The 18,072-nt window shown below is 42.5% G+C and overlaps 1 protein-coding gene across 1 annotated transcript in view; it reads right to left on the bottom strand.

Annotated features, from left to right (window-relative positions):
• Nucleotides 1–1,316: 1,316 nt before the first annotated feature.
• osbpl10b (oxysterol binding protein-like 10b) overlaps nucleotides 1,317–18,072 on the bottom strand; it is an 82,805-nt gene continuing 66,049 nt past the window's right edge. Inside the window, exons 8-12 of the mRNA XM_088928429.1 lie at nucleotides 17,605–18,064; nucleotides 10,304–10,490; nucleotides 8,767–8,949; nucleotides 6,708–6,861; nucleotides 1,317–6,354 (exon numbers count right to left, since the gene is read on the bottom strand). Of these exons, the coding sequence (XP_088784555.1) occupies nucleotides 6,310–6,354; nucleotides 6,708–6,861; nucleotides 8,767–8,949; nucleotides 10,304–10,490; nucleotides 17,605–18,064 (1,029 nt within the window). The 3' untranslated portion in view covers nucleotides 1,317–6,309. The remainder of the gene's footprint in view (nucleotides 6,355–6,707; nucleotides 6,862–8,766; nucleotides 8,950–10,303; nucleotides 10,491–17,604; nucleotides 18,065–18,072) is intronic.

The raw sequence follows: 18,072 nt of genomic DNA, 5'->3' as shown, positions 1-18,072 counted from the left end.
TTGTAAGGTCCTGAAATGCTTGTATCATTACAAGTGTATTTCTTCAAGATTTTACCCATTCATGTCATGTAAGTACAATGTAAGTACTAGAAGCAAGTTTACAGGACAGTTTGCACAATGCACTACTATGAGTGTAAAATCCCTGATTCTTGATCTTTGCTGAGTAGGACACCGAAAGAACTGGTCATCAGACTTACTCCATTTTTTCACCAGGGACTCCTGATGACCTGGGTAGCCACACATGAAACTGGATAATTATTATTCCCCTTTCAAGGGCACAGGATTAAGAAGTCAATTAGAATTTGGCAAGTGTTCTGGAACATACATTTCATCAGCAGCAGGACTCAGGAAAAAGGACATGTGACAGAGCCATTTAATCTCTTCGTAACCAGGAGTGGAGAGAGCTGTATCAAGGTCTTGAAATACAGATTTGAAATTCTAGCTGAATGGATTTGTAATGTTTTTTGCTGATATAAAAGGTATTAATGCTTACCACGTCTTACCATATCTTTGGTGCAGAGGGTAACTTTGGTGCTTGACGATGAATTGACAGAATTCTGGAGATGACGGTTTTCCCATTCCTTCATGCTGATCAGGTTGCTGTGCAGTGGCTGTCTGCACAAGAAGAGTAGCAGAACACCCCACAGCTGTCTGTCCAGACAGGTCAGGTCTATGTGTCAGCTGCACAGGAAGACTGCAGGCACAGCCCACAGCAGTCTGTCCAGAGGCAGGTGAGGTCCGTGTGTCAGCTGCACAGGAAGACTGCAAGAACATCCCACAGCAGTCTGTCCAGAGTCAGGTAAGGTCTATGTGTCAGCTGCACAGGAAGACTGCAATAGAACCCCACAGCTGTCTGTCCAGAGGTAGGTCAGGTCCTTGCATCAACACTGCCAGGATTGTGTTAATGCTGGGAAAGATCACATCAGATACTTTGTTTTCATTTTGACAGTCAAGATTCTTTGAGCTCTATTTTTGTTCACATTTTCTGCGATTTTGACATGTTCAAAATATTTCTATCTTTGAGGTCTGACTTTGTGTGTCAGTGTAGTTCGGCAGAATAAAATGTAAGCCTGAATAGTACATTTCAGTAGTAAAATTAGATGCATAGAAGCATTACTGAACAACGTCTAAAAGTTTTTTAAACAACTTTCATCTAGAAAGCAATTCTAGTACAGTTCAAAATCTATAAAAAAAACTGGAACTATCTTTTTAAATTATTATTAATGTAACAACACATTTACTGTGTTCATTTGATGTCATTAGTATGTCAATTTCAGTAATTCTGACTCGATTTAACTGTGAAAGAGGATACCCAGAATGTGATTGCCGTGGCATATTTATTTTAATAAATCAACTTATAAACGTCTCTGTAAAACTACCGTATAACAAATAAGTGTTGCATAGGTTCTACACATGTGAATGAATAGTTTGGTTCAAGCTCTTAAATACAATGCAAAGCCGTGTAAGTTGAACTAAGTGGTACACATACATTCAGGACACGCGATGCATAACCTGTACACAGTATAAAGAATACAGAACAGGTTAAAATCTAATTACAAAGGTAGGTGACCAAAAACTTTCACATGGCTCCACTTCATCATTCCTCTCTTGACGTAGAAAAGTGCTCATTTTAGTTAAAATAAGGCAGGACAGTCCTCGTAAAGAAGTCACCTACTGCAATCTTAATTATGGTTTCTCTTTAAGTACTCAAAAAATATATGCGCAGTTCTTACAGGTTACATTATATAATTTCCTTTTTAAGTCACTTTTCAAAAATGTGAAATCATAATTCTTAGATTTAAGGGTCATACAGTGATCTTGCTGCACACTGATGTTCAAATGTTACAAGGCCTGAATTTATTATAGAATTGATTCAAGAACAAGACAGAATTCTCCTGTCATCCTTTGCCAGTTTCTTCAAAGCAGCTGATGTTACCCACACCAACACCTCAACACCATTCTTACTGATAGGAAAAGCAGAGAGGACACTGTCCATATCCAGACTTTCCTAACAGATACTGGAGCTCAATATCGGGGACAGGACTGACACAGCTCCAGATGAAAACACACGTACAGCACCTGGTTACCTAGAGATGTTACTGTTGTAGCAAGCCTAAGGAATACTGGCTGAGTCCAAGGCCACCCGGCCCTGGTGAAACTTCAGTCACCTGCTCACACTGCCTCACCTCTGCCCCTGGAAAGCTGCTCACTGGGGGCACTAGAGCCTCTACAGAAGACCATATGATGTCACTTCCTACACATGTTGGATGAACTACGTATTCAAGACCAGTTCGTACACTGTTCAAGCTCATGGATCGTTAGGGAGAACCTTTGGATGAGCTATTTTGCGAGTTTAACAACATCAAAGATTTTTTTCCCCCAAAAATAGTCTTCTTGTCCATGGTCCTCTAAAGAGAAGAGGAGAGTATTCCACACAATACTAACCCCTGACCATTTTCAGCATGGTCATTAAAGTGGGGTGCTCAGGGATTATATGTGCATTATCACTTAGGCTGTTAAACAGATGATTCTGCAAATCACAACCAGGAGCAGTTACCTGTTACTTTGTTTTTTGGGTGCACTGCTCTTCTTTTCACAAAATGAAACAAAGACCAAAATAATTGTCGGGGCTTCATCACCTGTCTGATGTGGAACAATCTTTGATAACTCGTCTGTTTGTGAAGCCATGCATGCAATTCATTTAAAGGGTAACGCCAGGTCTCCTCTTATCTTACTATTCAGATTTCCCACGAGTTCGTGAATCGTCAGCACGCTGCTAAGTGCACTGCAGTCATTTTTCATGGGTGTTTGCCATCCCTTTATGAAGGCTCCTCATGCATTATGCATAAATACTGAAGGGTTTTTTTTAAGAATTGAGCCAGCTGTAACATGGAGACATTCGATCTTCCCATATATACAAGGAAGAACCTGGCTTTCAGTCCATGAAAATCAATGCACAAAGAGTGGGCCAGTTTCCAATTAAAGAGTGTTACTCTAACATAAGTTTCTATTGTATTCCACTTAACAAGACAGGCTAATTACAGCTCTTGCTCTCATCAGAGCTCCAGGGAACACATGCGGATGTTGTGTGAAGTCGCAAAGTGGGCTGAATCACAGTAGCCCCTCTATTTACACAAGTCACGACACTGCATTTGTGTGGATGTATAAACTGTCACTAGGCAGATGAACATGAAACTGATTTAGAAGACCTCACAGAGAAAGAAATGACTGCCTAAGAGCAATTAATGCTTGAACTATAAAAAATGCTGCGTAAGCCGTATTTCTCTGTAAACATGTTTTAGTCAAAAAACACTGAAGACCTTTGTCATGCTATAAATGCAATGATACTGGCAGCTCTAAAACAATCACTTGTAAAGCAATAGTATAAAACTATTACTGCCCGCTAGACCTGCTACCAGTATACTGAGATAGCATGCATCTCTCACACTTTCTACCAAGTGTTAAAAGAGCAGTAAATCTGGAGTTACAAATATTACCAGGTTAGGGTTTAGAAAAAAGCATCAATCTTCAGATTTCAGCATGGTAATCGCTGTGTTTGAAATAGACTAATTCTGCAAAACAAAGCTTGAGAATGAGATTCTGGGGGGAGCTAGAAAGCTTTGTGGTAGCAGGTCTTGGAGTCTGCTTAGGAGTAATCGTAATGCAGCCCATCCTGTCTGCAAATCCCAACATAGCTGCAATAAAAAAATGGAAGATATTTCAAAAACATCACTCATCCTATATTTGTAATCCTGTTAAAAACAGTTATAATTCCAAATTAATCAATTTTAAGGGATGGTCTATTCCTAACCTTAAATCTGACATTATGCTGTTATCTAATAACAGAAATAATTTTTAGCAGATATTCAGGTGGAACCGAGTATGGAGCTCTAGATAGGACAATTAATAAAGTTCCTTATTTATGACGTTTGGAAGAATTTTCACTGATGTTTGCTGAAATCTTTGGCTTTGTTCTAAAGCTAGTGTTAAATGACTTAAGTCGAGGGTTAGGAATACATCCAGGTTGGGGTTAGAAAGACCATGTTTTTCTCACTTTGTTTGAAACGGCGAAAGGAGAAATACAACTAAAAGTGTTCAGTGTTTCTACCTTGAGCACCAAAGACTATGTGGAATGCGTCCCGCTCCTGTGTTTGCTACAGAAACACACTGGGCCTGCACTGCCTTGCAACAAATTAAAGGATGGCGCTTACGTGCAACTGCTGAAGAGAAGTTATTCCAGTTCCTGTTCTGGACTCCCTGTGCTGAAGGAGAACAATGGTGCCTTTAAGTGCTATAAAACTCTTAGAACTCTTTACACACTTAACACTTTTTGCACACTTAATGATTTATTTCAATAATTTCTTGGCTTCTCTACTTCAAAAACCGCCTATCCCTGTACATAACCGTCACTGCAAGGTAAGCAAAAGACGAAACTGTAGAACTGAGGTGACCAGCCCTGGTCACAGAGAGCCACAGTTATACAGCTCACTCGTAACTCTTCAGTTTCTAACCACCTCACCAAATGTGTTTCAATCACTCAAGCAGGAGCTTTGCTCAATTGCACAGCTCGGAGATCATTGAAATTAAAATACCAACCCCTGTAGCTCTCGAAGACCACAGACAAGTGCCCCTGTCTTAACTGAACCAATTATCTTTCTCCACATTGATCAAAATTCATCGGTGTTCCCTGATTTAAATGTGACCTATAGGACCTGCCTGACTGCAGCTATTCAAGACCAGGGTTTTTCAGGCCTGCTCTGGAAGAGTAATGGCACTGGTAACAGGAATGCATGCTTCTTGGAAGGCTCCAGCATTTACAGGCTTTTGTTCAGCTCCTGCTACTAAAAATCAAACACTTCTCAAAGATCTCGGCTATTAATTTAAAGGGGCTGAGAAAACCCGGACCCTCGGAGACTGGAGTTTGACATGTATTCAATGTCCTGCCATAATCCACAGGTGCACAGCTCCAGTTCTGAAAGGGCCTTTAGAAGTCTGATTTTCTTTCCACCTGGGCCCTTAATTACCTAAATTAACTCCTCGTTTGCTTTAACCGGACAAACTGAAGCCTTTTTCTCTGTTCTTCAGACACTGAAGACTTAGAGAGACCCTTAAAGGCCCGCGGGGCAGCTGCCCCTTGAAGGGCAGAATTAGGGTCCCCTGTAGTGCTCATCCAACGAGGAAGCAGTGAAAACACGCGGATGACAGGAAACATACAAAAGGGAGGAGGTGGCAGGATACATACTGGTCAATGAAAAGATTACAGATCACAGCAGATCAAGCCTCGACTGCAACACAATCACATGTCACCGGCAGCCCTTGTAAAGACCCTCATATAAATGATTACTGGCCTTGATCACACTAACCCTCCCAGTTACGAGTGAAAGACGCGGCGGATTAAAACTTACTTTCACGGTGGATTATGGTGATAACGGGTATTTATGTTGTAAATTAGTGCAGGTCATTGCAAGGAAGCCACGAATGAGATTATACATAAAAACATTTTAGAGTCTAGTCCTGAAAAAGCCCTTCAAGTCAAAACTCAAGTCATCAACTGGAATGTAAGCTGGGATTTCAAAGCTCGTGTTGGCTTCACGACAGACAGCAATGTGCAGCAACAACCACTGTCAGGGAGAGCTAGACCTGGGTCTGTCTGATTGTTTATGCACAGCCTTCCGAATCTCGCAGGAACATGAACATGCAAACGGGAGGCATCTTTGGAAGTTCACTATAACACTGCGGTGCTCCAGAGACCTCAGGGAGGTGCTGGAGAGCTACCTTTCTAGCGTGGCGAGAGGCAGGGCAGCTGCTGGAGCAACAGACGCGTGCTGCGGCGGCTGGATACATTCTCTTGACCTAAACAAGGTGCTCTAGTTTAGCGACGGCAGGAGGAATCACACGGCACGGTGTGTTTTGATGGGACAGGAGAGACATAGAGAAACGGCAGTGGCAAATCACTTTTGTGTGAGCAAAAAAAGTTCTTGGCAGAGTGAAAAATAGAAATATTCTAGTTTTGATAATAAAAACGGTGTCTCTCAACCCCAAGCCCAAAAAGCGAAAGAGTCTGTCGGCCTAGGAGTGTTTATACCAGGATGGCTCTCTGTGAGAGCACCCCCGGGAGCTTGCGATCCTATTCTTCGTTGGCAGTTTTTGTAATCATCTTTTCATACTCCTTTGTTAGGAATCTGGTGCGAGTTTCTGAGCGAACTGCAGTTCTCTTGCCCTGCTCTCACCAGCTCCTCTCCCAGCTCGTAGATGGTCTTCCCTGGCGCTGGGCTCAGGCATGGCTGGCAGCGGTCCCTCGAGTTCTCGTCAAAGGGTTTTCCAGAGTGGATTGTGATATATCCAGCCTTCGCCCTGCCAACACAGAACAACACGATCAGGCCTTCATTTCTCCTTATTTCAAACCCAGTCCTCACGTTTCCCAAAGGAGGCAGATGACCAGATAGCCTTTTCTAAGGCTTGTCTGGTGCTTTTTTTTGTGTGTGTGTGGGGGGGGGGGGGGTGAAGGGCAGGGAAATGACAAGCATTTAATGAAAACTTAAGTACGAGGCAATAGTATCGAGAACACGAGAATCAGGTAGAAACAGATTTTTTGGCCATTTCAGTGCAAAATAAAGTCAACATGACTGGAAAAACACGTCTGTTAGAAGGGCAGTACTTTTCTGGGATAACAAGGGGTGTGATATTAAAAAGTGAGACGCCCTCACCTCCTTGATGAAGTATTTGGGTTTCCAGGGTGTGCTGCTGGATGCTCTCTGCCTCTCCTCAGTGCGCTGTCTCTCCTCCAGGTGATGCTTGTGCTCGGTCGCCGCGTCGATGTTCCCCTCCTTGAGGGCAGCAGTCACATGTTGCCACAGTCGTCTGGAACACAGGCGAGACACGGGGCCAGTCTTACCAGACCGCAGCCTCCTGCCGACCGGCCCGCACGGTGGACCGCGAGCTCGTCTGGGAGATACCGTACGTCCAGGGCAAGGACACTCCCAGCGAGCTCTGGCAATCTCAGGACAATCCCTCTCTGGCTCTGTTAACTCGCTGGGTTTCAACTTTGTTCCCCAGGTGAGCCTCTTGGGGCGAACACCTAATCTCCACAAGAGGCCCAGGGGCAAGCAGTTCTGAATTCAGCCCTGGGCTCTGCTACATCTTCTGAAAACATAGAAAAACTGCTTTCTGAACACTGTGCTTTTAAAGCCCATGTTTTTTTTTTGTTCTGAAAAATAATATGAAGAACCAAGATTTAATGTTTACAAAGACAATGACATCGACTTGAATGGACAGGGTGACTGCTGCGGTTTCTTCCCCTTAGTTTTTAATACATCAGGCTGCACTATAATCAATACTGTGAGAGCTACTGCCCCACACGCCAGTTGAAAAGACAATTACTATTTCATGTATTTTCACAGATGACTAAGCATTTAAATTGACTTTGTTTAAAGCAAAGTGATTATGACTGCCTTAACTACAAAATAAATTGGTTTAGAAATTTCATTATAAAAAATTAGCCAAATGAGTTTCATGTATCAAAGCACCGACCCGATGATTTAGATATTACTCATTCTGTGATTACAACTGCACTTACATTGCACTTTATAGACTCTAGTTTTCTACAAAGTTTGTGATAAAAATATGCAATTGGGCATAACAACAGCTTATACTAATGACTTCTGTAGCATTAAGTAGCATATTATAAAGAACAAATACCATGCACCCATAAAACTATTTACAGCATTGGTTAGCTCAGTATATTTCAAATTAACACTGGATTTCTTTTTGATAGTTTGGTCAGGGAATTAAGAATCTCATAAGACCTATGACGTATTGTTGACATTGAGGATTTTATCCCTGTCATTCAGTCAGTACAGAATTCCTATAACAGAAGCCTACTGGTGCCACATCAGATACAGTATCTGGGTAAGGAGGGGACTACCACTGTACAAATCACTCTGACGCCAATGAGAAAACATTTCCAGCAGGCTACAGAGCCACTGTACGAGGTAATTTCCTGCTCTTAGAGGCTGCACTAGATATTACAGAGTGAAATGCAAAGCAATCCGTTTAGCATATCTTATCAGATGCCATTTGTTTTGTATAGTGGTCCCTCAATAGTTATACTATGTGTTAATTAATGTTAAATTTTCTGTTATTTTGTTTTAAGAAAAACACACAGCATATTTATATATAGTACCACTATTTTTGTGCAATATCTTTCTCCTAAATAACACAATTAAAGACAACATCATACAGTTCAATCCAAAACCCAGTGTTCTAGGGAGAAGGTTGGTCAAAATATTTTGTCAGTTCCTGTTGGTTTCCTGATGTTTCCACACTTCTGGCTTGTAAAACAAAAACAGACTCAAAGCATCATAGTGCCCGTGATTTGATTAATACCAGTGGAAATGTAACTCAGTAAGGCACTTAAGGATCAAGATGAAGTTCACAAAACACTCAAAAGACAATTAACTTCTCTTTAATCAGAGGTATTATCTGTGTATCAAAATTAGTGGAAAAGCAATTAATGTAACTAGCTGGAGGATGAAATATGCATAGAGCTTTTGCAAGCCGGTATAAATCATTTTAAAGGGATGACCTGCTTAGAAGCAAATTCTTCTGCACGAACGAGCGCATTAAAGTTGTCGTACTGCTGCCTGAGCCGCTTTACTTCTTGATAATGAGTCGTTCTGTTGGTCTGATTTGCTCCGCAGTGGTACGTAACACATCCGTAGTAAGCACTGGACAGCCACCTGCTCTTTCACAGACGGATCCCCTTACCTGGACTCAAAGGGCCCCTGTTTCTCCACCGGCCGGATCCTCTTCCTGGTGGCTGGCAGTTTGGTGGTGTCGATCACTTTGGTCTCCCCGCTGCTGTAGGTGAACTCAAGGGTTCCGTTCCACTCCCCCTGAGCCTTGCACACGATCGTGTTGGTGGGGTTGTGTTTGACTTCTGCCGTCACCCTGTCGCAAAGAGACGCACAGCCATCACGGTGCCTCTCCAGCTTTCGCAGATGGGGGCCTCAATCAATATTCAAAGATTTTGAATCTACAATGATTCGCGAGGTCAGATTTTATTTACACATCCAGAGTGCTGCATCTTGATTTCTGCTCATCTTTTACCACGTATAAATATGATAAAATATACATTTTGAATTAACTAGCCAAAGTTAATTATCTGTTTTTAGGAGCTGTTTTCTTCAGCGATCTTTACCCTTTACTTTTTTTCCAACCACCATGGCAGAAGATGTTAGGAAATCTTAGACTGATTAAGTGATTTAAAGCACCATTAACCTATGAGAAAGACATAGTAGTTTGAAGTACTTAGCTCACTAACATGTCAATTTAATTAACGGAGCTTAATCATCCTCATGTAAGGCAAACGTTTAATTAAAATACTTTATAACTTTTAAATTGAAATGACGAACAAGAGTGTGCTTCCAATATCATTTGGGATATACCAATAAAAAGATACTTAAGATGCTGTAAAAATCCTTAATACGTTGCAATCCTCACCGCAGGTATTGAAGGAAACACCACTCATTCCTATGTTAAGATACTGTTTGTGGACATGGCTCCATGCTTACATCTGACTGATCATTCCCTTTTGTCACATGGTTTGTCACCTACAACTGCAACACCTGTGGTCTGGTTTACATGGCAACAAAGCACAACAAACAGCACAAATCTCTGTCCACACATTAATTACATAAGGAAACGCACACGCGAGACTGCAATATATAAAAACACAACCTGGAAAACCAGCAGCTCAGTGACCACAGCCTGGCTATAGAAATTGGGTGACACAAGCAGACCTGGCTGCCCAGAGAGGATCTGTTGTGCTCTGGCTGCAGAAAGGCGACGTAGAGACGCAGAGAAATACTCGGGGATTATAAAAGACATTCTTCCCCCAAAATAAGAAACCAATCCAATCCCAGAACTCCCACGCCTTACAGAACCAGCAGCTTGCTTTCAGACTGGGGGAAAGGGAGCGCTGGCAGCCCAGTACACGATCTCGTCACAGCCTGAAGGACACAGTGAGCCTCTCAAATAACAAACAACAATAACGACGGAAAGGAACAAGCAGAGGTTTATTCCATGCTGACAAGAGAAGAAAAGAAACACAATGAGCCTTCTTCGGGTCTGGCCACCTGACTAAACCTCTGCCTGTTCCTTTGCAGTCCGCATATGCCGACGCAGCTCCCCACCTGAACTACTATAATATTATTACTAATACTGCTAACAGGTTTATTGCTGTGGCGACGCTGTAATCCCATCAGGCGCGCCAATACAGCTCTCAGGAAAGAGGCGGACCAACCTGTGCACTTTTCCCCCGTAGAAAGGCTTGGTCTGGAACGTGACGGTGGCCGAGTAGCCGGTCTTGGCACAGTTTATGGAAACCTTGCCCCCGAGTTCGACCCAGGGCACGGTGAGGATGGAGCGGGCGTAGGCACAAGGCAGGGTGAAGACGTACTCTTCATCATGCTCCATAAGGCAAAGCAGTCCTGCAGGACAGAGGGGGAGCCAGACGCTGAAAAGGCGCAATCGCTCACAATCTCGAGATGGTAAACAACAGTTTCTCTCACTCTGGCCAGCTGGCTTTCGCAATGACCTTTTGAGTCAAACAAGAAATCAGTGCCTGCTACTGGAATGAATTTTGCGATCGCCAATTAGCAGGGTGATAACATAATTAAGGGAAGAGTAGCTCTGTCTGTGTAAATAAAAATCTGCCCCACAGTAGCTGTGATGATTAGGGAGAACAGCTCCTGATTAAGCAGCTTGTTTCTTCATGTTAGGAAATAGAGACTCAATCTCTCCTCCTTCATTTCTTCTTGCAGATAATCATCGGGAATTTTGCACAGTCACTCCTGCTTGTGGGCAGAGTTCCTAAAAGCTCATTCAATTAGTGAACTTTAAGAACAATGGAGGACATTTAAAAATAGACGTCCATCTTGTCAAAGAATGCCAAAGTGCGTTGAAACAGATGCTCACATGAACCTCTGATGACCCCTCTTGTTTGAGGGAGCTAAAAATAGGACCTTAACTCCTGAAAGATGAAGAATTCAGCAAAATTCCAGTTCTCATCATGGCTACCCTGCTCTTCCCCCCAGGATAACTACAGTTGAAATAGACATTTTGTTTTCATTTGTACCTGGCTCTCCTGATCTTTGCTCATTGAATAATCAGCATCGTATTTACACTAGTCACTGACGGATACCCGACTAGACTCCATTCTTTGTGAACAAATATCCTTTACACTTTTCAGGTGAATATATACAAATCTGAATCGCTGGGGGCTGTGCGGCACACAGAAAAGCCTCCATCAAATTAGCATAACCCTCTTTTCTCTTACATAACCGAACATCCGTCATCCGGTATCGGATTGGAGCTGCAGCAGCTGTGGCAGCCGGGCCCAGCTGGAAGACCCTAATGCCCAGGAGGTCTGCTTACTGGGTGTGGAATGAAGGGATGTATCCACAGATCATGAAATAATACAGGGCTTGCATGGCCTGAGAATTCTTTCCCTGCAGTTAAAATAAATACCAGTGGCAGCAGGAAACCCGTGAAGGCCACGGATCTGTTAAACCTTTCACCTGGACATTTCAGAGCATTTTCAGTGAGAAGCCAGAAGCTGAAGAAATACCCACAGCCCTCCAAGTTGTCTTATTAACTGATTATAGGTGCTGTTTTGCTTGGCTGGGTGGCTGAGAGGTTACTTTTAACACGGCTGAGGAACCTGTATCCCGACATGAAAACAAGATCACTATCACCTTACTTTTCTGGGAAGACAGATGGGATTTTTCTGTAAACGGATTCCGCGGTAATGATTCACACATACAGGACTGAGCTGCCTTACCGGTGTAACATGGAAACTAGGGGCTGATGTTTTAAAGACACTCCAGGAATCATGCAATTAGTAGTCACAGAGAGATTCTACAGCTCTGAAACACGTGAAGTCTGGAAATGATGAAATGGAAATAATATACAGTACTTAAGTAACTGTTTCAACCACCACTACCATCCCTCACCATAAACAGAAATGTTTTCTCTGGCTGCCCCCTCAACTATTTCCGTCATAAAAAGATCAAGAGTGGTTTTGTTGACACTTCCATGGCCACTACTACTACACCTGTACATCTCCCTGTTTACAGGAGCTACACAGCTCCTCCTCCAAACAGAGGTTCATTCTCTTACCCCAAAAAGCCCACCTCCCAATGCAGGAGAACTCATTATGGGGGTCCTAGGAGGGTACATCACAGAACCCTAAATGAGCTTGTCCACACTTAGGAAGAAACCGACGTAGTGCTATAAATATCACAGTACTGTAGGTCCATTTACTGCATGAGAGAGTTGCGATTACAGTTACAAGCTTTCTTAAATCGGTAAGGAATTTCTGAAAAGATCCTTAATGTTTCAAGCAGCAGAAGATTCAATTTTACTGTCTTTATACAGTATGTACATCTCTCTCTGCACCACGCGTGTCTGTTTCTGCTTCAGTTCTTTTGTGCTGAAATCGGGAGGAATTAGAGCATTTAATCAGGCTTAGCTTGACATGACTGAGACACCTGTGCCTGAGAGAGTGATTTCTGTACACGATTCAAGCGACACGGGGTACTTTACGACCTTGTATTTTCAGACCCTTTCTAGTTTGGAGGTAACACGTAGTCTGGGTCTCAAATTTCCAAATATTCAATAAGGACTGTTACTGTAAACCTCTCAGTCTCAAGCTCTGACACACTATAAGAGCGAGCAATGCATCTGAAGTAGTCTGAAAAATATTAATCACAGTGTTAGAGTAGTATCTTCTTCACCCCTAACTTATCCCCACCATAGTGCTTTTGGCACAGCAGCAGAGATCCATCAAATAGGGTGGAACGATCAGCCATCATCATTGACGAGTCCATCATCAGTACCCAAAACCAACCGTGAGTATATCAACATTAAAACCCATGTGAATACAAGGAGAACATGCATAAGAACACGAGAAAGGTTCTAAATGAGAGGAAACCAACTGACCCATCTGTCCTGTGCGGTACTTAGTAGCTTACTGATACAGGGATCTCATCATTTGTTGACGGAAGCCAAGTTCCACAACCCTTTCAGACGTGGAATTTGAACTTCAACCCCAGAACCATAACCACTGTTCCACACAGTGCAAACTCCAGCACAGAAGGTACCCCAACCCAGAACTGAACTCTTACCCCCAGAGTTGACTGATACTGGAAATCATGCAGGAAATACATTTTATTTTTGGTGTGCAATAAGCATGACTGCATTTCACAAAGAGAAACATGCTCTGCAGGAGACCACCTTGCAGTTTCTAAAGCCGTCTTCACCTGCTACGGGGTTATGAAAATCGCTCGAGTGTCTCCATTACCCCGGACTTGAAATCATCCCTGAAGGGAGACTTCATTCCAACACGAGTGTGCTCTAGATCTGATGAATGATCCTCTTCTGGCTGCTCCATCTTATTAAAAATCCATTCGTCACGCTGACTAGGAAATTCTCTCTTTAATTCGGCATAAAAGTGAGTCCCTAAAAGAGCGCTGGGTTCTGTACAGCACCACGCAGAGAAGGAACAATTACGCTCTGTGGTTTTAGAGACTCATAATTCCTATTAAGCCAAGGATGAATGAATGGAAAATAAATTATTTATTCCACAATTATTCCAAAACAAATGTTTTCAAATGAGTAATACTATTTTTTTCTCAAAACCAGTGTGTGTCCTGTTTCCCTTTTTTTTTTTTGGCCATGAAGCCAAAGCTCATTATCTGTGCTGTTCATTTTTATCCACCTTTTTTTGTTCGTCTTTATCAAGGGTTCCAATAATTCCCACGCCCACTGTACATCACCGGACTTCCATTCACTGCCCACTGTGCTGCTGGAGATCACTGGGATTCCTCATCTGGCCTGGGTCTACCCTCCCATCTCCATAGAAACACTTCACAGCACACAGCTAGCAAGCAGAGAGCCAGAGTTAAAGCAAGCTTTGAGTTTAACCTCTTTATCGGTCACAACCGGGAAAGACATCTCTTTTTTTGGTCAGTTTCCCTGCCTTTAGTAATCGTGGTGATGATCTGTGACCAATTTTAAATACTGCCCCCGAATTCCTTTTTAGTTCATCCTATCTTTTCTCCGTAAAACTTTATTTTGAAAATAGGATTTAAATACCACAATTAATACGTTTTCCGCAGGTCTTTTGTGCTGTCCCTTATGCAAGTTCAATCAATTCAATAAATCGGAGAAGTGCAATTAAATTTCTGCACTTATACCTGAACACCAGATCTTACCTTGGCCTCAAGTGAATTCTATTTCAAGAAAAACTTTCCAACTAATGATGAGGAGAGGACATTTAGAAAGACCCATGAGAATTCATGAATCGTGAATAATGTAATAGAATAATAACAATAATAACTATTGTTTTAAAAATACGATTTTTAACTCACCATTTTTTGTACATGTTCAAAGCATGCCCATAACGGGTATCTGTAACTACAGGAAGTATGCGTCACTAAAACCCATCAGTAACAGTTTTGAAACAAAATATTGAATGGAGGGTGGGGGGGAAGAAAGTGTTTTAAACAAACACAGAAGAATGTGGCTGACAAAATGTGGCTTAAAATAACTGTCAGATTGTGTTGATATATTCATAAGCAGTGGGCTTATGAAACAGTAAAAAATAACATGGCATGATGTGTGATATATACAGGACACGGGTATTTTTTGTTGCCTTGTAGGAGGATATCTGGCTGTAAAAACACTCCAATTGATTTTTTATAAGGTTTTCTTGTGTTCATGAGAGAAGTTTCCTAAGAGATCCAAATATTGCTTTCCATACCAGGTAAGGAATTTTAAAACCATTCAATGCAGAAATATTGGAAACAGTTTAGGACGAACTTAGATTTATTATGGCATTAGGCCAAGGCAGTGGTCAGGCTGCACCCAGCGATACTGTACAGACGCATTACTACTGTGCATCATGTTCTCAATGTTCTCTATAGAAAATATGTCAAAATGAAAACTGTTTGCCAATCACCACACATATGAGACGCGTTCTACAAGCAGGAAATATTCTCAAGTCCACACAAAGCAGTCCCTTATCTATTCACACACCGGCTGATTAAATAAGCTAGGATTCAGACCTCAATTTCAATCAATTAATCAATCCCACTAACGTACGCTTTGTGTAACGATGTTCAACCTGCTTTTATGTGTATGTGTATATTTTATGTGTATGGGGCTGGGGGGGTTGCTTTTCCATTTGTAAGGTACTAAAAAATGGTTTTATGGAAAACTTTAATACCATAAATAAATAATGTCGGTTAGTATTTAAACAAATGTGTCACACAATTTGCAATAGATTGAAAAACTGTTTAGTGTTCTACATTAGGGATGATTGATTCCAATCTCTGCCCTTTCAAGTGATGAAGACTGGAGAGGAAGCATCACTCTTGCTTCCTTGCTCCCCAAGCAAGTTCCAGACCAGCGTTAATCAGGGCTGTGAAATCAACCCCGTACTTACTGTCATTTTAAAACGCAAATCTAGATCTCCAGCAAACTGCGCTCAGATTGCAGTGTTATCACTTCTCAGGAGAAGCTGTTTTTTCTTACAGTAACAAACTTTAGGCAAAGCCTCTCCTTTCAGGTAATGGCAAAATAATAGATCACTAGTACGCCAAACCAGTATAAAAAATTTCACAAAATGAAGCCCTACAAGATATTTTATATGTATCAAAGTTATTCTTCTCAGTATCATGGTTCTCACGCCACACAGAAGTAAAAAAACCTCCTGACGCAGCAGGTGTGGAGACAGAGGAGAGCGCAGAGCTGAGGATTAATTCAGGACTATTCGTAATTTTCCTTTCAGACTTTTCTCTTCTCCAAGTCCAACAGACCTGACTGCAGACAGAAAGCTACTGCAGGAAAATGGCTAAAAACAGCAGCTGTAGCAAACCAACACTGAGACTCATGAGCGCATCGTGTACTACAGCCGCACAAAATTTAAAACAAATCCGAAACTGAAATTGAAGAAACTAACGCCTGGTTTCATAATGGCACTCTGCTCAGGTTTACTACCTACAAATGAATTTCAGGTGACTTGTGGCTCCAGCACTGTAAAGAACAATTACACAGGAGAAGGTCTGAAGTACATGAACCGAGCTTGCACTGTGCCTTCACATACCTGCGCAGACTGAAGGGAGAGAATAGCGTGGACCTGGACTGGCCATTCGTAACACAAATTAATACTTGAATGAATGAGTACATAAATAAGGTGAGGTTATAGTGTTCAGAGTGTATTATCATTGTTTCACATTTTGATTTTTTAATCAAAACTAACCACAATGTGAAAAAAAAGGTTTGAAACATTTTCTGTATAATGGTACTTCTTATGCTGACTTTAAATGCTAAGATTGTTACAAAAGAGATTCATGTGAAGTGATTACGGTTTAACAATGACAACTAGGGGAAAACAGCCAAGAACCTCAATTGAATTTGCGAGCCCTGCGTCTTGTGCTGCCTTTGCTTTATGCTTGTGCTGCAATTTGAGAGAACACCTGTGTGAATAATGCGACACTGCAGATTAAATATCAATGAAGAGCTGGCAATATAATGAAAAACAGCCCATGTTTAAAAGTAATAAAGCGCAAACCCTGATTTACTTTCTACTGAACAACAGAGATGCATGTGAAAAGCAGACGGCAGGCAGGGGACGCCCTTGCACAGACACTGTCGACTAACATGGTGAGATCCAAGGTACCTCAATGCCTACTGTTACAGCGGACATTGAACAGAGCCTCTATACAGTGAACAACAAGCACAAAGGATTCCTCCCCTCACTTGCCTTGTTTGCAAAGAATAAACATCATTCTTAATGAACGAGATTCTGCACTAGCAACTCCAACATTCATTTTGCATGGATAACTGTAGGGCTCCTACGACGTTCGAATTCTAATGATTTTTAGAAAATATATTAATAAGCCATCACACTTCCACAGAAACATTTTAGGAGCTCCCATTATGCAGCGTGTACCATTTCGCTGTAACTCTAAAGTTTCTAATGACCTGTTACATACATATTGCACAATTACATAAGACATTTTAAAACCGCCTTTGGCGATTCTTAAAAAAAAAGAATGGCCTTTAAAATGCTCTTCATGCAGTTAATACACAATCTGTTTGTAAAAATGGGATCCTAGCCAACACACAGAATGAGCACAAAGATGCTACATTGTTGCATCTACTGTACCATGTTTCTGGGCAAAAGTTTAATGGGAAGTAGATGCAATTCTGCCTTCAGAGGCCTCACAGAGCCACAGCAGGGAAGATAAACCTTTTAAGGAGTAGGTGCTCATCACGATAGGATCACAAAGAGTGGTTTAAAGACACATGCATTCCTTCTGGGGTTCCCCTAACAGGGCAACCTATCTGTGCACCTACAAATCGCAGTGCTGTATAAAAACGTATTCACTCTCTGTGGTGTTACAATATTATTGACGGGCTTCAATGGGAAACACAATCAACCACCAGGAAGGTCATCAGTCTGCCCCAGAGTGACACCTGAGGCATTTCATTTTGCAATGCTGATACTGGCGATAGCACGGACGCACGCACACCTACCTTCCCCAACCATGGACACTCCTATGGACATGCCCATGAACTTGCTCTTGGTCCACACATGTGCGTTGACACACATCTTCCGTTCCTTGCACTCGCAGTAGAAGGCGGACACAGGAGGGTGGTGGGACACCTGCTCGGCCACGAACCGCACCCTGCAAGAGTCCTGCTGGTCCCCCGGGACGGGGGCCGCCCCGCTCGCCCTCCGGGGCCGCGCTCTGTCCCTGGGCACGTCCCAGGAGCAGTGGAACGTCTCCCCGATGATGGGATTGTAGGGCTTCTTGGCCACGGCGCCCCGGCGGCCCTCGTGGAAGGCGGTCAGGTAGTACTCCACGAAGCGGACCATGCGCTCCTCCGGCGTGGCCGCCGCCGTCACGGCGACGAACAGGTCGGGGTGCGCCATGAAGTTGGCGTACATCTCCAGCAAGGACCTCTTCTCCAGGATGAAGGTGGGAAGCACCACCTGCGGGG

The sequence above is a fragment of the Atractosteus spatula genome, chromosome 12 (genome assembly GCF_055471065.1).
Source record: "Atractosteus spatula isolate fAtrSpa1 chromosome 12, fAtrSpa1.hap1, whole genome shotgun sequence".
Classification (NCBI taxonomy): domain Eukaryota; kingdom Metazoa; phylum Chordata; class Actinopteri; order Semionotiformes; family Lepisosteidae; genus Atractosteus; species Atractosteus spatula.
This window is presented reverse-complemented; position numbering and strand designations above follow the sequence as displayed.